The 21,528-nt window shown below is 49.8% G+C and overlaps 1 protein-coding gene across 2 annotated transcripts in view; it reads right to left on the minus strand.

Annotated features, from left to right (window-relative positions):
- Window positions 1-21,528, minus strand: part of KAT8 (lysine acetyltransferase 8) — a 48,677-nt gene that overhangs the window by 4,645 nt on the left and 22,504 nt on the right. Inside the window, exons 1-8 of one of the 2 annotated variants that reach the window (XM_063935197.1) lie at window positions 11,421-11,562; window positions 8,777-9,026; window positions 7,886-7,960; window positions 7,583-7,758; window positions 7,161-7,214; window positions 6,877-7,041; window positions 6,419-6,649; window positions 6,242-6,335 (exon numbers count right to left, since the gene is read on the minus strand). In XM_063935197.1, coding sequence (XP_063791267.1) covers window positions 6,242-6,335; window positions 6,419-6,649; window positions 6,877-7,041; window positions 7,161-7,214; window positions 7,583-7,758; window positions 7,886-7,960; window positions 8,777-9,011 — 1,030 coding nt within the window. In that variant the 5' untranslated portion in view covers window positions 9,012-9,026; window positions 11,421-11,562. Of the gene's footprint in view, window positions 1-6,241; window positions 6,336-6,418; window positions 6,650-6,876; window positions 7,042-7,160; window positions 7,215-7,582; window positions 7,759-7,885; window positions 7,961-8,776; window positions 9,027-11,420; window positions 11,563-21,528 lie in introns of those variants that run through there. The other variant, XM_063935196.1, reaches the window with a different exon arrangement.

Raw genomic sequence — 21,528 nt, forward strand, 5'->3', positions numbered from 1 at the left:
TACACACAGTAGTTGTAAGCGGTACTGTCTGGCCGCTGTATTGGGCGCATTAGCAGTCTGGCACATTAATGTGTGAATTATTCAATAAACAGAATTTGACCCTTATTGGCAATAGTGCGTGTTTATTCTGCTACACTGTAGCGCGTGATACAGAAACACCGGGGATAACCAGATTTATGGTTAAGAACTTACAGTTGTTAAATCTCTTTCTGCGAGGTACACTGGGCTCCACAAGGAATGACATCGGGGTGTAGTGTAGGATCTTGATCCGAGGCACCAACAGGCTAAAAGCTTTGACTGTTCCCAGAATGCTTAGCACCGCCTCCTCTATAACCCCGCCTCCAGGCACTGGAGCACAGTTTTGTTAACCAGCCCAATGTAGTAGCAGGTAAGAGAGACAACAACCGTTAGTAGCCACATACACCACATTCTCATGACAGGAGAAGGTACCAGCGGCTAATGCCATACAAACCCAAAGAAGCTAAGTGCGTCAGGGTGGGAGCCCTGTGGAATCCAGTGTACCTCGCTGAAAAAGATTTAACAAAAGGTAAGTTCTTACCATAAATCTCGTTTTCTGCTGCGGGGTACATTAGGCTCCACAGGGAATAACATCGGGGATGTCCTAAAGCAGTTCCTTATGGGAGGGGACACACTGTAGCGGGCACAAGAAGCCAGCGTCCAAAGGAAGCATCCTGGGAGGCGGATGTATCAAAGGAATAGAACCTTATGAACTTGTTCACTGAGGACCACGTTGCCGCCTTGCACAATTATTCAAGGGCCGCACCACGGCGGACCGCCCAAGAAGGTCCAACCGACCGAGTAGAATGGGCCTTGATGGTAGCAGGAGCTGGAAGGCCAGCCTGTACATAAGCATGTGCAATCACCATTCTAATCCATCTGGCCAAGGTCTGCTTATTAGCAGGCCAGCCACGTTTGTGAAAACCAAACCGTACAAAGAGAGAATCAGACTTCCTGTAAGGAGTTGTCCTCTTCAAATAGATACGGAGAGCCCGTACCACATCCAAAGACCATTCTTTGGAAGACAATTCAGGAGAGACAAAGGCCGGAACCACAATCTCCTGATTAAAGGTGGAAAGAAGACGCCACCTAAGGTAGGTACCCGGGACGTGTTCTAAGAACCGCCCAGTCACGGTGAAAATTCAGATAGGGGGACCTACACGACAAGGCCCCAAAATCAGACACCCGTCTAGCAGAGGCAATAGCCGGTAGAAACAATACCTTAAGGGAAAGCCACTTAAGGTCTGCAGATTCAAGAGGCTCAAACGGAGACTCTTGTAAAGCCTCCAGAACCACGGCAAATCCCAAGGAGCCACAGGCGGGACGTAAGGAGGTTGAATCCATAACACACCCTGAGTGAACGTATGAACATCAGGCAGAGTGGCAATTTTTCTCTGAAACCAAACCGACAAGGCAGAAATATGAACCTTGATGGAGGCCAGACGAAGGCCTAAGTCCAGGCCCTGTTGCAGAAAGGCCAAAAGTTTGGCCGTACTAAACTTGTAAACATCATGATTATTAGATGTGCACCAAGTAAAGTAAGCATTTCAGATCCTATGGTAAATCAGAGCAGAAGCCGGCTTACAGGTCTTCAACATAGTCTGAATGACCGCCTCAGAAAAACCCTTGGCCCTTAGTACGGAAGCTTCAAGATCCACTCCGTCAAAGCCAGACGGGCCAAATCCTGGTAAACACAAGGGCCCTGAACGAGGAGGTCTAGTCATTGTGGAAGCAGAGGACGACGCTCCAATGAGAGACCCTGGAGGTCTGAGAACCAATGCAGTCTGGGCCATGCTGGAGCGATCAGAAGTAGGATTCCTCCTTCTTGCTTAAACTTTCTTATTACTCTGGGCAGGAGTAACACCGGAGGGAAAACATACGGCAGCCGAAAGTTCCATGGAATTGCCAGAGCATCCACGAACGCTGCTTGAGGATCCCTTGTCCTTGCTCCGAAGACCGGAACCTTGTGATTGTGTCGAGACGCCATCAGGTCCACATCTGGGAGTTGAAATACTTCTGGATGGAGGCTCCACTCTCCAGTGTGTACGTCCTGACGACTGAGGAAATCCGCTTCCCAGTTTAGGACTCCTGGGATGAACACTGCCGATATGGCTGGCAGATGGCGTTCTGCCCAATGAAGAATTCTGGATACTTCCCTCATTGCCATGCGGCTTCGAGTGCCGCCTTGATGGTTGATGTACGCCACCGTAGTGGCGTTATCCGACTGTACTTGAACAGGTCCGTTCTGAATTAAATGCTGGGCCAAGTTCAGAGCATCGAACACCGCCCGCAGTTCCAGAATGTTTAATCGGGAGGAGACACTCTTCCTTGGTCCACTGACCCTGAAGGGAGTGTTGCTCCAACACCGCGCCCCAACCTCTCAGACTGGCATCCGTTGTTAAAAGGACCCAGTTGGAGATCAAGAAGGGATGACCCGTGCTCAATCGTTGGTCCTGAAGCCAGCAGCTCAGTGACAGACGGACCTCCGGAGACAAGGCGATCATGTGAGACCTGATCCGGTGAGGCAGGCCGTCCCACTTGGCAAGAATCAATTTCTGTAGAGGGCGGGAATGGAATTGAGCATACTCCACCATGTCAAAGGCCGACACCATGAGACCTAGCACTTGCATCGCCGAATGTATCAACACTTGCGGACGAGATAGGAAGCATCGAATCCTGTCATGAAGCTTCAGGACCTTCTCCTGAGACAAGAACAACCACTGGTTGTGAGTGTCTAACAACGCCCCCAGGTGCACCATGCTCTGCGCACGGACCAGGGAGGATTTCATCCAGTTGATGAGCCACCCGTGGGCTTGCAGAAACTGGAGCGTGAGACCCAAATGGCGTAGGAGAATTACTGGGGAATTTGCCAGGATCAACAAGTCGTCCAGATACGGGAGGATCCTGACCCCTTGACAGCGGAGTACAGCCGCCATTACCGCCATGACCATGGTGAAGACTCGTGAGGCCGTGGTCAAGACAAAAGTTAACGCCCGATATTGGTAATGGAGGTTTCCAGTAGCGAACCTCAGATATTGCTGATGCGACATTGCAATAGGAATATGCAGGTAAGCATCCTGTATGTCCAGGGAGACCATATAATCCCCTGGTTCCAAAGCCAGAACAATAGAGCGAAGGGTTTCCATACGAAACTTGGAGACTCTCACAAATTTGTTCAAGGACTTGAGGTTGAGAATGGGCCAAGAGGACCCATTCGGTTTCGGGACTAGGAATTGCGGTGAATAGTACCCCTTGCCTCTCTGAGCCAGAGGCACCTGTACTACCACTCCTGTGTCCAGGAGGGACTGTACCACCGAATGAAGAGTTTTTGCCTTCACCTGATCCGAAGGGACGTCCGTCAGGCAAAATCGATGAGGGGGTGTAAATCGCTTTTAAGCGACCCTCCACACGCTTATCCGTCAGTTCTTTGAGAAGTGACGGTAGTTACAGGCAGAGCAGAGGACACCACCAGCCGCGCCACTTGCGAATCCACTGGCGGGGGTGTTTCCTAATTTTTACTTAGCTCCGCGGCGAGCCAGCATCTTCTTGTGAGGTGTGCATTTCTTTCCTGGATTTTCCCAGGATTCCTGACGTATTTCAATTAAATGGTCAGAATGAGGTAAAACTTGTTTAACAACCTTCTGACGTTTAAATCTGGCCGGTTTCTTGCTTGGTCTTAGGCGGGTGAGGGTTCGACGTCTGTTTATTCAGTGAGTGGTTCAATTGCTGTAACTGAGCGGACAGTTGATCTGCCCAAGGCGGATTAACCGTAGGGACCATAAGCGGTTGTACCGGCAGGATGCGGTCAAGATCCCGCCGGCCGGAATCCCGGCGGTCGAAATACAGATACCGGAATCCCGACATATTCTCCCTCCGTGGGTGTCCACGACACCCATAGAGGGAGAATAAAATAGTGTGCCGAGCGTAGCAAACCCGCAAGGGGCTACATTCCGCTCCCCTCCCCTGTCGGGATTGTGCTGGTCGGGATTCCGGTGTCGGTATTTCGACCGCCGTGATCCCATCCAGCGGGATTTGGTACTGATCTCGTACCGGCACAGGAGGTCCCATAGGGGGGGCAAGTCTAGTTACCAGTGTACTTAACGTGGCTAAAGTAGCCCAAGCTGGGTCGTTATGAACCTCCGTTGTTACAGTTCCACTGTGGTGTAAGGAACCCGCAGAACCTGGACCCTCTGCTGCTGTTTTCCTCTAATATGTCTGCAGCATCGCCCACCACGCAATGTGGGATCAGCCCCAGCTCTGTCGCCCCTTGTAGCGGACACATTCGAAAGCTCAAATCACGGGCAACCCAGTACAATATCAGCAGTCTAATACCTTAACAAGAACCCCCTGTGCAGTGTATGAGCACAAACAGAGAATTCAAGAGATATATGGTGACTGACAATCACAGAGAAAAATACACAATAAGTATATCCTGTGAAACACCTATATTAAACAATAACCCTGACGCACTTAGCCCCCTCAGGTTACAGAGTATAGGGATAGCAATCTGAGTGAGATACACGGAATGGAGGTCACACAGCAGCTATATGCACACACACACAGTCACATGTACAATGCAGAAATTATGACATGCAATAAAGCTGCACTGGACTAGCAATACAAAAAATAATACTAAGTACAGCTATATAATCAAAAGATATAACAATGCACAGTAAAGACTGGATGTATATCACAGGGTACTTGTACTAAATAACCCTGACTAAATGCACTGTTTCTTAACTAACACTGTCAGCAGACATGTAGAATACTTAAGTGTCCTGTAAAATGCACAGCGCTGACATGCAGGCGGCTTTACAGAGGAGGATTTGCCCAAACAGTCCCAGGACCAGCTCTGCTTGCTACAATGGCGGCCAAACGCTGACAGGGAGTGAGGGAGAGAGAGAGAGAGATGCAGCTCCAGGGTGGGAACATTTACTCTAAATGGCGCCCAGGGGCTGGGGGAGGGGCTACAGGTCAAAGTCTTATCCCCTTGCTGGGCTTCACCTCCGGGTACTGTGGGCTATGTATAAACGGTTTTCAGTAAAACCGACCTGTGCCCTTGCCCTGGTGGTCTAGTGGGGTCCCTGTACTACCACAGTGTCCACGCTAGCGCGCGGCCTGCCTCCCACCGGTTGCGCCGGATCGCGGTTTCCAGCGGGTGCCGCTTGGGGAACCCTCTTACCTCCTCCCAAAATGCGGCCACGCGATCCTGGAGAGCTGCGGCGAGATGTGTGACTGACAGTAGCAAACCGGAGCCTCCGCTGTAAGTACCCGGCAACAAGGGAGCGGGAGTATACAGCGCTGCTGGGGGAGGTGATGGAGCTGCAGCAGATGTCTGACTGACATCTAACACACACAGTCTCTGCTGCAGCCCTTGAAGTCTTCAGATTTCACTTTAAAAAAGCTCTTCTGAGGGATGCTGGAGCAGCCCACCTGTTGTATGTCTGCACTGCATGGCACCAACTACAAAACTGAGCTCCTGTGCACAGAGGCGGGGTTATAGAGGAGGCGGCGCTAAGCATTCTGGGAACAGTCAAAGCTCCTGTGCACTGAGGCGGGGTTATAGAGGAGGCGGCGCTAAGCATTCTGGGAACAGTCAAAGCTCCTGTGCACTGAGGCGGGGTTATAGAGGAGGCGGCGCTAAGCATTCTGGGAACAGTCAAAGCTTTTAGCCTGTTGGTGCCTCAGATCAAGATCCTACTCTACACCCCGATGTTATTCCCTGTGCAGAAAATCCATTATTTGCATCCCACCTCAGGAGATATATTGGGCACTCTTTATCTCCCTCTAAAGGCTGTGGTCTTATTAACACAACACCAAAAGGCATCAACCAAATAAACCTATGATCACTTCCTAAAATCTCAAGGTGCATCCGCCACATTGAATCACAGAGTCAAGAGAGACCCACAGGAAGTGTTTGACAATTTAACAGCAGATCCTGGCAGCCTTGGATCTTAACATTTGCTTGACACCACATAGTCTACAACTATTTTTATACAACGACTAATAGTTTCCTACCATTTAAGACAGGCGCAATGGTTTCCTATCCCTATTGCACCCTGTAGCAGTGGATGAAAGCACTACTCCTAGTTCTTGCCTACTCTTGGATGGATGCCATCAGCACCCATTAACGACTACATCACCAGTGGCATCACCCACATGGGCCACACACAGTCCCATAAGCCACATCTAACAGGCGACCACAGAGGAGTGTGCCACTTACTGAAGGCGATGAGAAACTTCCCGTAGCCTCGCCTCTGGTACGGCGGGAGGGTTAGGATACAAGCCACGTTGTTTCCATCTGGGGACTCTTTCTCCTGCAAACACAGAGGTTATCTCAAATCACTCACAATCCACTTAAGGGCGGTCAAGGACAATATGCAGACTACACCGTACTTACCTTAGAGAAATAGCCCACAATGTGAGCCCCTTGCCGGTCCACTTCCGTCAAGATGTAGAAGACGAAAGGCTCCACGTCGAAGTACAAAGTCTTGTGGTCCAGGAAGAGCTTGGCCAGGAGGCACAGGTTCTGGCAATAGATTTTGTGGTCCTTCCCGTCCACCTCGTACACGGATATGTTGTTCTTTCTGTAAATCTCCTTCCCTGGGGGTTGCCGCCACTGGCATAGTCCCTGGAGGAAGAAGATGCAGTCCATATGTAGAAGGGCAGAACCTTGTCCAAGTCTACCCTATCCCTATACGCAGGTGCTTTGTGGGGTGAACAGATACTAGCGCAGCCTACCCAACAGGAGACGCAAATAACTGGGAACTAGTGTTATCACCGAGGCACAAGGCACAGAATGTTGGGGAGTATTGCTACTGACACTAAGTAACATACGTCTTCAGGGCAGGTTCTTACCAGGTGGTAGCGATAACTCTTCTCAAACTTCATGTACTTCAGGCAGTACTCGCATACCCAGAGTTTAGGCTGCTTCCCATAATCCTCTGGGAAGGGGGAAAAGTACCACGCATCAATCTCGTAATTCCCAATGTGGATCTTGTCCACGTACTTCACTTTTGTGATCTGGGTTTTAAATGAAGAAAGAAAAACAAAAATGACTCTAAGATCATACACAGCATTGACCAAACGGAACCCGCTGACCAGAGCGGAGTCCCAATGAGAATCAGCACCGTCACACGCACCGCCTCATGCTCCTTCTCCAGCGCTGCAGTAGTGGGGTCCATCTCCGCATAGGTCTGAGGAAGAGAGAGAGAGTGTGGAGAAGACAGTTAGAGGGACACAGACACCTCTAAACCTGACGGAACATTAGAGCAGGACTTGGTCTATCAAGAGTCTCCAAGAGGAAAGGTTTTCTATAATGGGTGTCCTAAATCTATATCCACGACTGTGATTATCAATAGACTTTCTTCACGTGATCAACAATTCCACGTATATATGCCGCCTCCGCATTATACAGGTCTGTAGACACTGGTGCAGGGCACATGAGAATAGTAACTACATAGTCTCGGGTCATCGGAACAGGCCAGATTACAGGTCTATGGTCACTAGTGAATCACGTGAGGGCAGGAACGATAGAAGTCCATGGACGCCGGAACAGCCGTACCTTCTGCACATGGTTGATCTCATCGTGTTTCCTCTTCTGGTTCCTGGTGATTTTCCTCTCTGGCTGCTCGGAGAGCTCGTTCAGGTACTGGTCTGTGTTTTTCTGGACTGCGTCCTTAGCGGTCTTCGTCAGTGCCAGGCGGTTTTTATCCACCCACTCATCCAAGCGGCGGTTGACTAAACATGTAAGACAAGGGAGGGGGGTGAGTAAATGATCAGCAGTGATGGGACCTCAGGCTAAGGAGTTTGCCACATGACATAAGACGCACTACCATCAACACCTCGGGATATTTAAAGCACTTACAGCCCACGTAATGCACATAGAACTCCTCGCGTCCCTCCTGCTCGTTCAGCCGAGACTGGATCACCTCTGCGGAATCTGGGGGAGGAGAGAGAGGAGGCACGGTTCCATCTATGGTCTCCAACACAACAACAAGCAACAGGCACGTTACTCATCTTCCTACATTACATCCATCCAGAGCAACACCTGTGTCCAAGTCTATTAACCACTTACCTGGCATGGTCGCATCGTTTGCGACCACACCAGACAGTGAGCTATCTGATCAGGTCGCAAGCGATGTGACCAGTGAGATACACAGGGTGGGTGGCTGCAGGAAGAGGACTTTCTCGCAGCTGCTGCTCTCAGGAGGGAAGACACACCAGCCTAGCGGTGAGCTATTTTAATGAACTGGATTATTTCATAGGTTTATCAGCACTGCTATTTTATTCTGTGTTCCATTTGCTTGTGGGAGTAAATATCCAATTTTTTAGTAGCTGCAAGGCATAAGCAAACCACAACAGCACCCTAAATAGACCTTGGTATTTTTCTATTTGCTCTCAGGAGGGACCTCCTGGTCAATCTGCTTCCCTGAATCCTCCTACCAATCAATGCGGCCAGCCCAGCAGCTACAGCCAATGTAAACGGAGGGCAAAAGGACTGAGGGATCCGCCTGGAACCTGCTGATCTAATGGGGCAGTAGGAGATATGGCCGGACAGATACACAGCAGGTGACCGTACATTAATCCAGGATCTAATTTATAATTCAATATAGTGTTTGGATGGATGAATAGTCGGAACAATGCTGAGAGAGCAGCATAAATAGAGGAAGAATGAGAGGACGGAATGAGACCCTTATAGTATATAGACTAATAACACAGAGACATCCGTGGACTCATAATACTCTGTAGATCTTACGCCAAGTGTTGTCTGCTCTCCGACACAGGTAAGTCTCCCCGATCTCCACCGTCACCTCAGGGTCTCTCCCCCCTCTTGTGGACACACCGGTTTCCCCTCCGGATACGTCATCGTCATCCTCCTCTTTAATGCTTCCTTGCTCCAGACCATCATCGTGGGAGGGGAGAGAGTCCTGTTGGTCCTCCCCGACCTCCAGAGTATCGGATCGATGCTCTTCTGGGGCAGAATCGTCCATGACCTCCACCAGGACCTGAGTACGGGGGGAAATAAAAGGTGTATGAGAAACCACGGAGCGCACAGCTTGCCCCCACCCATAGAAAGTTCTGGACACCTGGCTGTAGGGACGCGGATTCATCACTACCTCTGACACAAGGTCTTATAGCCATCTCTCCTTTTCTCTCTCTATACGTCCTCTTTAGGTGAACTCAGTTCTTTTAACTTCCAATACCACCTCTATGCTGATGACACTCAAATCTACCTCTCCTCCCCTGACCTCTCCCCGGCTCTCCTCACTCGTACCTCCAACTGTTTCTCTGCTATCTCTTCCTGGATGTCCCAGCACTTTCTTAAAACTCAACATGTCTAAGACTGAGCTGATCATCTTCCCTCCCTCCAGCATAACCTCACCTCCCACAATCTCATTACCCATTGATGGCATGACTATCTCCTCTAGCCCCCAAGTGCGCTGTCTTGGCGTAATCCTTGACTCCTCCCTCTCCTTCAAACCACCCGTCTTCTTCACTCCGCTAATGCACACAAACTCTCCTGTCTTCTGGTTACTTCCTCCCACTCCTACCTCCAAGATTTTTCACGTGCTGCACCACTTCTCTGGAATTCCCTACCTCTCCCCCTCAGACTCTCCACCTCTCTACAGAACTTCAAACGGGCTCTCAAGACCCACTTCTTCACCAAACCCAGCCAAATCTCATCCTGACCCTCTGTCCCATGCTCGGTCTACCCCATCTGTGTCACCCCTGTCTATCTGCCCCTCCCCTTTAGAATGTAAGCTCTCACGAGCAGGGCCCTCTTCCCTCATGTGCTTATCCTTTTCTTACTTTAATAATCCTCAACTGCCCAAATCCTACAGTTCTCGGCCACCTCGATACTTACCTCAGTGTCTACTGGTGTATTTATGTTAGTTACCCTGTACTTGTCCTATATTGTCTTCACCTGTAACTCACTGTCTTCCTGTTTTGATTATGTGCATATGTGCTCTGTAATTGGGCGCTGCGGAACCCTTGTGGCGCCATATAAAGGATAATAATAATCACTTCTAGAGGGACAGGATTACCTCACAGATCTATGAACCTCTTCGGCAATGGTTTATAATACCGGCTCAATGACCAGCAGGAGCCCCCATTCCTCTTTAAATGCTGGACAGTGCACAGTCCATCGGATGTAGATGGGCCGAGGTGGGGGGGGGGGGGGGGGGGGTAGCATGGGCTGTACAGAGGACACGTGTGATGGGGACGAGGTGATCAGTCAGGAGGACGGACACTGGGAAGCACAGGATACAGAGATATTGGGGAGCTATGCACAGACATCCGAGGCGCAGGGTACAGAGTGTACCAGGAATGACGGACATTACCATTACACGTTCAGTTTATAGCAGAGGGAAAGGTGCGGCCCTTAATCTAACATTAACAGTCTTACCCGCAATGTCTATCAGCTATATCTACCCACGCAGAGACATCGCACAGTCTGGGGGTCAGTGATCTCCTACGTAACACCCTCTGAGGTATCAGAGGTACAGACATAAACACCAGGGGGATGAAAGAGAAACATGGACGATGTCCAAAGATGACAGAACCAGACTTCTAATTAAGAACGCAAACACTAAAAGAAAACACATACAGGTCATAAAGTCACAACCAATCCCTCCGGCTGGTAGGTAAACATGTCTGATTACGCAGGTTACACAGTGGTTACAATAACACACACACACACACACACACACACACACACACAAAACTACCGCAAGTCACACAGTTGTGGCAGCTAGATAAACACATCTAATCCAGTTGGACTGGACTTCACACGGATGCTGAATATTTAGCATTAATGGGTATGAGATCACAGGGGCACAGAGTATATACAGGGGATTGTGGTGAGCGTCAACATCGCTCTCCGACCGTCCAGCCATTCGGACAAATGATTCATACCGGGCCCCGTCCATTAATATCTCTCCAATAAATTACCTCGTAGATGTTTTAGATCGGAATATTATTCCTTTATATACCACCACTTATATTACACAGAGCTGCACAGATAATGTCAAATTGTTCACATCAGCCCCTGCCACACGGGAGCTCACAATCTAAATATCCAACCACACACAATGGGGTCTATTGCGTCAGAAGCCATCTAATATACCAATGTGTCTGTGGACTGTGCGAGAAAAGCAGACCACAGGGAGAACATATAGACTCCACACAGATACATCACTGCTCCAAGTCGAACCCATGACACCAGTGTTGACAGACCGCAATACTAACCACTGTGCTCCTGAGCTGCCCTGGTTGCCCTGTGAATGTTGCCATATATTAGTACAGAATAATAACTGCTTGAAAGAAGTCATTGTTATCAGTTCTCACTTTTACAACTTATGAATGAATAATTACAGACATGGACACGACAGACTTACAGCAAGAGAGGCTCCATCTAGGCAGTGGCGCTTCGGACGGTTATGGGACCACACTGAATAGAGGACTCTAGGGCTGTGGCAATCCAGCTCTTCTTCATTGGTGGTGGTGGGGACCTGGGAAGTGTTAGTAGGTGCACTGCCTGGAGGTCTCCCTCAGTCTCATCTCTTAGCTGGAGAAAAAACACGCCTGAAGCCACAATTTGTAACTAGCCTAAATAAGTCACTTTTATTCTGAAATGGTGTAACTGTAAACTACGGGTGACCAGCGGATCGGTGTGGGATTTAATGGGGCGGTTAGAAATCTTATCCGCTTCACTACCTCTTCCAGAATATTCTCTTTTCTTATGCACCTTCTATTTGTAGCTGCACCAAGCTTCTGCTGTTCATGAAACAAGGACATCTAGTGGCCTCAGCTGGTACTACAGGACTCACACTTGGGGCCTAATTCAGATCTGATCGCAGCAGCAAATTTGTTAGCTAATGGGCAAAACCATGTGCACTCTGGGGGGGTATCATGTAACAGGTGCAGAGAGAGTTAGATTTGGGTGGGTTATATTGTTTCTGTGCAGGGTAAATACTGGCTGCTTTATTTTTACACTGCAATTTAGATTTCAATTTGAACACACCCCACCCAAATCTAACTCTCTCTGCACATGTTACATCTGCCCCACGTGCACTACACATGGAGGGTAATTCAGACCTGATCGCAGCAGCAATTTTGTTAACAGATGGGCAAAACCATGTGCACTTCAGGTGGGGCAGATATAATATGTGCAGAGAGAGTTAGATTTGGGTGTGGTGTGTTCAAACTGAAATCTAAATTGCAGTGTAACAATAAAGCAGCCAGTATTTACCCTGCACAGAAAATAGGATTTTAATACCTACCGGTAAATCCTTTTCTCTTAGTCCGTAGAGGATGCTGGGGACTCAAAAAGGACCATGGGGTATACACGGGATCCGCAGGAGACATGGGCACTTTAAGACTTTAAATGGGTGTGAACTGGCTCCTCCCTCTATGCCCCTCCTCTAGACCTCAGTTATAGGAACTGTGCCCAGGAGAGACGGACATTTCGAGGAAAAGGATTTTTGTTAACCAAGGGTGAGATACACACTAGCTCACACCACAACACACCGTACAACATGGCATTTAACTAAAACCAGTTAACAGCATGAACCAAAAAATCAGCAACAGGCTGATCGTAACTAAAACACAACCTTTGCGTAGCAAAAGCAATAACCATGAACAAGTACTGCAGATAGAGTCCGCACTGGGACGGGAGCCCGGCATCCTCTACGGACTAAGAGAAAAGGATTTACCGGTAGGTATTAAAATCCTATTTTCTCCTTCGTCCTAGAGGATGCTGGGGACTCCAAAAGGACCATGGGGTTTATACCAAAGCTCCAGACCGGGCGGGAGAGTGCGGATGACTCTGCAGCACCGATTGAGCAAACATGAGGTCCTCATCAGCCAGGGTATCCAACTTGTAGAATTTAGCAAAAATGTTTGAACCCGACCAAGTAGCTGATCGGCAAAGTTGCAGCGCCGAGACCCCCCGGGCAGCCGCCCAAGATGAGCCCACCTTCCTGGTAGAATGGGCCTTCACTGAATTCGGTAACGGCAATCCAGCCGTAGAATGAGCATGCTGAATCGCATTACAGATCCAGCGTGCAATAGTCTGCTTAGAAGCAGGAGCCCCAATCTTGTTGGAAGCATACAGGACAAGCAGAGCCTCCGTTTTCCTAATACGAGCCGTTCTGGCTACATAAATTTCCAAAGCTCTGACCACATCGAGAGACTTTGACTCAGCCAAGGCTTCAGTAGCCACAGGCACCACAATAAGTTGGTTCATGTGAAACGAAGAAACCACCTTGGGTAAAAACTGTTGACGAGTTCTCAACTCCGCTCTATCCTCGTGGAAAATCAAATAGGGGCTTTTGTGAGACAAAGCCGCCAATTCCGACACCCGCCTTGCGGACGCCAAGGCCAACAGCATGACCACTTTCCAAGTGAGAAATTTCAACTCAACCGTTTGTAAAGGTTCAAACCAATGTGACATAAGGAACTGTAACACCACGTTAAGGTCCCATGGTGCCACTGGGGGCACAAATGGAGGTTGGATGTGCAGCACGCCTTTCACAAAAGTCTGTACTTCTGGAAGCGAGGCCAATTCCCTTTGAAAGAAAATTGGTAAGGCCGAAATCTGCACTTTAATGGAGCCTAACTTCAGGCCCGCATCCCCACCTGCTTGTAAAAAATGGAGAAACCGACCCAGCTGAAATTCTTCCGTAGGACACATTTTCTCCAAATACGGTGGTAATGCTTCGTCGTTACCTCGTTCCTAGCTTTCAGTAGGGTGGGGATGACCTCGCCGGGAATACCCTTTCGTGCTAGGATTTTGCGTTCAACCGCCATGCCGTCAAACGCAACCGCGGTAAGTCTTGGAACACGCGCGGCCCTTGCTGTAACAGATCCTCTCGTAGAGGAAGAGGCCAGGGATCTTCCATGAGTAATTCCTGAAGATCCGGATACCAGGCCCTCCGTGGCCAATCTGGAACAACGAGTATCACCTGAACCCTTTTCTTCTTATGATCCGTATCACCTTTGGGATGAGTGGAAGTGGAGGAAATACATAGACAGACTGATACACCCACGTTGTCACTAGGGCGTCCACTGCTACTGCTTGAGGGTCCCTCGACCTGGAACAGTATGTCTGAAGTTTCTTGTTGAGGTGAGACGCCATCATGTCTATTTGAGGAATTCCCCAACGACTTGTCACTTCTGCAAAGACCTCTTGATGAAGACTCCACTCTCCTGGATGGAGGTCGTGTCTGCTGAGGAAGTCTGCTTCCCAGTTGTCCACGCCTGGAATGAAGACCGCCGACAGAGCGCTTGCCTGTTTTTCCGCCCAGCGAAGAACTTTTGTGGCCTCCGCCATCGCCACTCTGCTCCTTCTTCCGCCCTGGCGGTTTATGTGCGCTACTGCTGTTATGTTGTCCAACTGAATCAGGACGGGCAGGCCGCGAAGATGATGTTCTGCTTGTAGAAGGCCGTTGTAGATGGCCCTTAATTCCAGAATGTTTATGTGCAGACAAGCCTCCTGGCTTGACCATTTTCCCTGGAAATTTTGTCCCTGTGTGACTGCTCCCCAACCTCGGAGACTTGCATCCGTGGTTACTAGGATCCAATCCTGGATCCAGAACCTGCGTCCCTCTAGAAGGAACTTTGGAGCCACCACAGAAGAGAAATCCTGGCCCTGGGAGATAGGCTTATCTTCCGGTGCATGTGTAGGTGAGACCCGGACCACTTGTCCAACAGGTCCCACTGAAAAACCCTGGCATGGAACCTGCCAAACGGGATGGCCTCGTAGGCCGCCACCATCTTCCCCAGCACCCGAGTGCATTGATGAATCGACACCCTTGCCGGTTTCAGAATCCCCTTGACCATGTTCTGTATTTCCAGAGCTTTTTCCATCGGGAGAAAAATTCTCTGCAGTTCCGTGTCCAGAATCATGCCTTCGAACGACAGCCGTGTTGTCGGAATCAACTGTGACTTTGGCAAATTTAGGAGCCAACCATGTTGCTGTAGAACTGTCAGGGAGAGCGCAACGTTTTTTTATTAACTTCTCCTTTGACCTCGCCTTTATCAGGAGATCGTCCAAGTACGGGATAATTGTGACACCCTGCTTGCGCAGGAGCACCGTCATTTCCGCCATTGATTTGGTGAAAATCCTCGGGGCCGTGGAAAGACCAAACGGCAACGTCTGAAATTGGTAATGACAATCCTGAATAGCAAACCTCAGGTAAGCCTGATGAGGAGGATATATGGGGACATGTAGGTAAGCATCCTTTATGTCGACTAACACCATAAAATCCCCCCCATCCAGACTGGAAATCACCGCTCGGAGAGATACCATTTTGAATTTGAATCTTATCAAATATAGATTGAGGGATTTTAAGTTCAGAATCGGTCTGACCGAGCCATCCGGCTTCGGGACCACGAACAGGCTTGAATAAAACCATTCTCCCCGATGTGACGGAGGTAACGTGACAATGACTTGCTGTTGACACAGCTTTTGTATTGCAGCGCACACCACTTCTCTTTCCGGAAGAGAAGCTGGCAAGGCCGATTTGAAAAATCGGTGGGGGGGGCACGTCTTGAAGCTCCAGTTTGTATCCTTGGGCCACAATTTCCAGCACCCAAGGATCCAGGCCTGAGTGAGCCCAGACCCGACTGAAGAGCTGAAGACGTGCCCCCACCGGTGCGGACTCCCGCAGCGGAGCTCCAGCGTCATGCGGTGGACTTGGCAGAAGCTGGGGAGGACTTCTGCTCCTGGGAGCTTGCCACAGCCGGTGATCTTTTTCCCCTTCCCTTACCTCTAGCAGCAAGGAAGGAGGACCCTCGTCCTTTTCTGAATTTACTAGACCGAAAGGACTGCATCTGATACTGAGGCGTTTTCTTTTGCTGTGGAGGGACAAAAGGTAGAAAAGATGACTTACCCGCGGTAGCTGTAGATACTAGGTCCGCGAGTCCCTCACCAAACAAAACACCACCCTTATACGGCAGTGCCTCCATAGCCCTCTTAGAGTCAGCATCACCATTCCATAATGCTCTCCTAGCCGAGATTGCCATGGCATTGGCCCTTGATCCCAAGAGGCCAATATCTCTCTCAGCCTCCCTTAGATAGACTGCAGCGTCCCTGATATGACCAAGCGTCAAAAGAACGCTATCCCTATCCAGGGTGTCCAAGTCAGATAATAAGTTATCTGCCCACTTTTCAATTGCACTACTCACCCATGCTGATACCACTGCAGGTCTGAGCAGTGTACCCGTAGTGACATAAAAAGATTTCAAGGTAGTTTCCTGCTTACGATCCGCAGGATCCTTTAGGGCTGCCGTGTCAGGGGACGGAAGCGCCACCTTCTTGGACAGCCGTGCTAGAGCCTTGTCCACATTGGGGGTCGACTCCCACTTTGGGTATGCCATAATAATTCTCTTGGGAATCAGCAACTTTTTGTCAGGAATTTCCCAAGCCTTTTCAAAAAGAGTATTCAGTTCATGAGAGGGAGGAAACGTTACCGGAGCTTTCTTTCCCTTAAACATACAGACCCTTGTCTCAGGAACAGCAGGGTCTTCCGAGATATGCAACACTTCTTTTATTGCCACAATCATGTACTGAATGCTCTTAGCCAGTTTAGGATTCAACCTGGCATCACCATAGTCGACACTGGAGTCCGAATCCGTGTCGGTATCTGTGTCTGCTATTTGGGTAAACAAACGTTTTTGTGACCCTGAGGGGGTCTGAGTTTGTGACAAAACATCTCCCATGGATTGTCTCCATGCTTGGTTCTGAGACTCAGATTTGTCTAATCTCTTATGCAACGAAGCCACACTTGCATTTAAGACACTCCACATATCTACCCAATCAGCAGTCGGCGGCACCGACAGAGTCACTCCCACATTCTGTTCTGCCCCCACACCAGCCTCCTCCTGGGAGAAGCATTCAGCCTCAGACATGTCGACACACGCGTACCGACACTCACTATCACACTGGGCTATAGGGAACAGACCCACAGTAAGGCCCTTCAGAGAGACAGAGAAGGAGTTTGCCAGCTCACACCCAGCGCCTCACCCGGTCTGAAGGAATATACAATGCCCCAGACCTTGCAGCGCTTTTATATATATATATATATATATTTTCAACACCAAATATGCTGTGCCCCCCCCCCCCCGTTTTTGCACCGATACTTGTGACACAAGTGTAGGGCCAGGACCAGCGTCTCTGCAGCTTGCTGTGAAGAGAGAAGATGGCGCTGACAAGAGCTGGAAGGACGAAGCCCCGCCCCCTAAATGGCGCGCTTGAGTCCCACTTATTTTTAAACTGGCGGGGGTCTGTATACAGTGCCTGGTCACTGTATACCTCTTGGCCAGATCCCAAAAAGAGGTTTTATTGCTGCCCAGGGCGTCCCCCCTGCGCCCTGCACCCGTGTAGTGCCATTTGTGAGCGGGAGCAATGGCGCGCAGTGGTACCTCCAAGACTGATTTCTTCTGCCGCCTTCACTGAAGTCTTCTTTGCTTCGGTTACTCACCCGGCTTCTATCTTCCGGCTCTGTGAGGAGGACGGCGGCGCGGCTCCGGGACGAACGGCGAGACCTGCGTTCCAACTCCCTCTGGAGCTAATGGTGTCCAGTAGCCTAAGAAGCAGAGCCTATCATTTAAGTAGGTCTGCTTCTCTCCCCTCAGTCCCACGAAGCAGGGAGCCTGTAGCCAGCAGTGCTCCATGAAAATAATAAACCTAACAAAAATAAGAATTTACTTACCGATAATTCTATTTCTCGTAGTCCGTAGTGGATGCTGGGAACTCCGTAAGGACCATGGGGAATAGCGGCTCCGCAGGAGACTGGGCACAAAAGTAAAGCTTTAGGACTACCTGGTGTGCACTGGCTCCTCCCCCTATGACCCTCCTCCAAGCCTCAGTTAGGATACTGTGCCCGGACGAGCGTACACAATAAGGAAGGATTTTGAATCCCGGGTAAGACTCATACCAGCCACACCAATCACACCGTACAACCTGTGATCTGAACCCAGTTAACAGCATGATAACAGAAGGAGCCTCTGAAAAGATGGCTCACAACAATAATAACCCGATTTTTGTAACAATAACTATGTACAAGTATTGCAGACAATCCGCACTTGGGATGGGCGCCCAGCATCCACTACGGACTACGAGAAATAGAATTATCGGTAAGTAAATTCTTATTTTCTCTGACGTCCTAGTGGATGCTGGGAACTCCGTAAGGACCATGGGGATTATACCAAAGCTCCCAAACGGGCGGGAGAGTGCGGATGACTCTGCAGCACCGAATGAGAGAACTCCAGGTCCTCCTCAGCCAGGGTATCAAATTTGTAGAATTTAGCAAACGTGTTTGCCCCTGACCAAGTAGCTGCTCGGCAAAGTTGTAAAGCCGAGACCCCTCGGGCAGCCGCCCAAGATGAGCCCACCTTCCTTGTGGAATGGGCTTTTACAGATTTTGGCTGTGGCAGGCCTGCCACAGAATGTGCAAGCTGAATTGTACTACAAATCCAACTAGCAATAGTCTGCTTAGAAGCAGGAGCACCCAGCTTGTTGGGTGCATACAGGATAAACAGCGAGTCAGATTTTCTGACTCCAGCCGTCCTGGAAACATATATTTTCAGGGCCCTGACTACGTCCAGCAACTTGGAGTCCTCCAAGTCCCTAGTAGCCGCAGGTACCACAATAGGCTGGTTCATGTGAAACGCTGAAACCACCTTAGGGAGAAATTGAGGACGAGTCCTCAATTCTGCCCTGTCCGTATGAAAAATTAGGTAAGGGCTTTTATAGGATAAAGCCGCCAATTCTGAGACACGCCTGGCTGAAGCCAGGGCCAACAGCATTACCACTTTCCATGTGAGATATTTTAAGTCCACAGTGGTGAGTGGTTCAAACCAATGTGATTTTAGGAACCCCAAAACTACATTGAGATCCCAAGGTGCCACTGGAGGCACAAAAGGAGGCTGTATATGCAGTACCCCCTTGACAAACGTCTGAACTTCAGGAACTGAAGCCAGTTCTTTCTGGAAGAAAATCGACAGGGCCGAAATTTGAACCTTAATGGACCCTAATTTTAGGCCCATAGATAGTCCTGTTTGCAGGAAATGCAGGAAACGACCCAGTTGAAATTCCTCTGTAGGGGCCTTCCTGGCCTCGCACCACGCAACATATTTACGCCAAATACGGTGATAATGCTGTACGGTTACATCCTTCCTGGCTTTGATCAGGGTAGGGATGACTTCATCCGGAATGCCTTTTTCCTTCAGGATCCGGCGTTCAACCGCCATGCCGTCAAACGCAGCCGCGGTAAGTCTTGGAACAGACAGGGTCCCTGCTGGAGCAGGTCCCTTCTTAGAGGTAGAGGCCACGGGTCCTCTGTGAGCATCTCTTGAAGTTCCGGGTACCAAGTCCTTCTTGGCCAATCCGGAGCCACGAGTATAGTCCTTACTCCTCTCCTTCTTATGATTCTCAGTACCTTGGGTATGAGAGGCAGAGGAGGGAACACATACACTGACTGGTACACCCACGGTGTTACCAGAGCGTCCACAGCTATTGCCTGAAAGTCCCTTGACCTGGCGCAATACCTGTCTAGTTTTTTGTTGAGGCGGGACGCCATCATGTCCACCTTTGGTTTTTCCCAACGGTTCACAATCATGTGGAAGACTTCTGGGTGAAGTCCCCACTCTCCCGGGTGGAGGTCGTGTCTGCTGAGGAAGTCTGCTTCCCAGTTGTCCACTCCCGGAATGAACACTGCTGACAGTGCTATCACATGATTTTCCGCCCAGCGAAGAATCCTTGCAGCTTCTGCCATTGCCCTCCTGCTTCTTGTGCCGCCCTGTCTGTTTACGTGGGCGACTGCCGTGATGTTGTCTGACTGGATCAGCACCGGCTGACCTTGAAGCAGAGGTCTTGCTAGGCTTAGAGCATTGTAGATGGCCCTTAGCTCCAGGATATTTATGTGAAGTGATGTCTCCAGGCTTGACCACAAGCCCTGGAAATTTCTTCCCTGTGTGACTGCTCCCCAGCCTCTCAGGCTGGCATCCGTGGTCACCAGGACCCAGTCCTGAATGCCGAATCTGCGGCCCTCTAGAAGATGAGCACTCTGCAACCACCACAGGAGAGACACCCTTGTCCTTGGTGACAAGATTATCCGCTGATGCATCTGAAGATGCGACCCGGACCATTTGTCTAGCAGATCCCACTGGAAGGTTCTTGCGTGGAATCTGCCGAATGGGATTGCTTCGTAAGAAGCCACCATCTTTCCCAGGACCCTTGTGCATTGATGCACTGAGACTTGGCCTGGTTTTAGGAGATTTCTGACTAGTTCGGATAACTCCCCGGCTTTCTCCTCCGGGAGAAACACCTTTTTCTGGACTGTGTCCAGGATCATCCCTAGGAATAGAAGGCGTGTCGTCGGGATCAGCTGCGATTTTGGAATATTGAGAATCCAACCGTGCTGGCGCAGCACTATCTGAGATAGTGCTACCCAGACTTCCAACTGTTCCCTGGATCTTGCCCTTATCAGGAGATCGTCCAAGTAAGGGATAACTAAAACTCCCTTCCTTCGAAGGAGTATCATCATTTCGGCCATAACCTTGGTAAAGACCCGGGGTGCCGTGGACAATCCAAACGGCAGCGTCTGAAACTGATAGTGACAGTTCTGTACCACAAACCTGAGGTACCCTTGGTGAGAAGGGTAAATTGGGACATGTAGGTAAGCATCTTTGATGTCCAGAGACACCATATAGTCCCCTTCTTCCAGGTTTGCAATCACTGCTCTGAGTGACTCCATCTTGAATTTGAACCTTTGTATGTAAGTGTTCAAGGATTTTAGATTTAAAATTGGTCTCACCGAGCCGTCCGGCTTCGGTACCACAAATAGTGTGGAATAGTACCCCTTTCCCTGTTGTAGGAGGGGTACCTTGATTATCACCTGCTGGGAATACAGCTTGTGAATGGCTTCCAATACTGCCTCCCTGTCTGAGGGAGACGTCGGTAAAGCAGACTTTAGAAAACGGCGAGGGGGAGACGTCTCGAATTCCAATTTGTACCCCTGAGATACCACCTGAAGGATCCAGGGGTCCACTTGCGAGTGGGCCCACTGCGCACTGAACTTCTTGAGACGGGCCCCCACCGTGCCTGAGTCCGCTTGTAAAGCCCCAGCGTCATGCTGAGGACTTTGCGGAGGCGGGAGAGGGCTTTTGTTCCTGGGAACTGGCTGTTTGCTGCAGCCTTTTTCCTCTCCCTCTGCCACGGGGCAGAAATGAGGCGCCTTTTGCCCGCTTGCCCTTATGGGGCCGAAAGGACTGCGCCTGATAATACGGCGTCTTCTTAGGTTGAGAAGCTACCTGGGGTAAAAATGTGGATTTTCCAGCAGTTGCCGTGGCTACCAGGTCTGATAGACCTACCCCAAATAACTCCTCCCCCTTATAAGGCAATACTTCCATGTGCCTTTTAGAATCCGCATCACCTGACCACTGCCGCGTCCATAAACCTCTTCTTGCAGAAATGGACAGCGCGCTAACTCTTGATGCCAG

This window comes from Pseudophryne corroboree, chromosome 7 (genome assembly GCF_028390025.1).
Source record: "Pseudophryne corroboree isolate aPseCor3 chromosome 7, aPseCor3.hap2, whole genome shotgun sequence".
NCBI lineage: Eukaryota > Metazoa > Chordata > Amphibia > Anura > Myobatrachidae > Pseudophryne > Pseudophryne corroboree.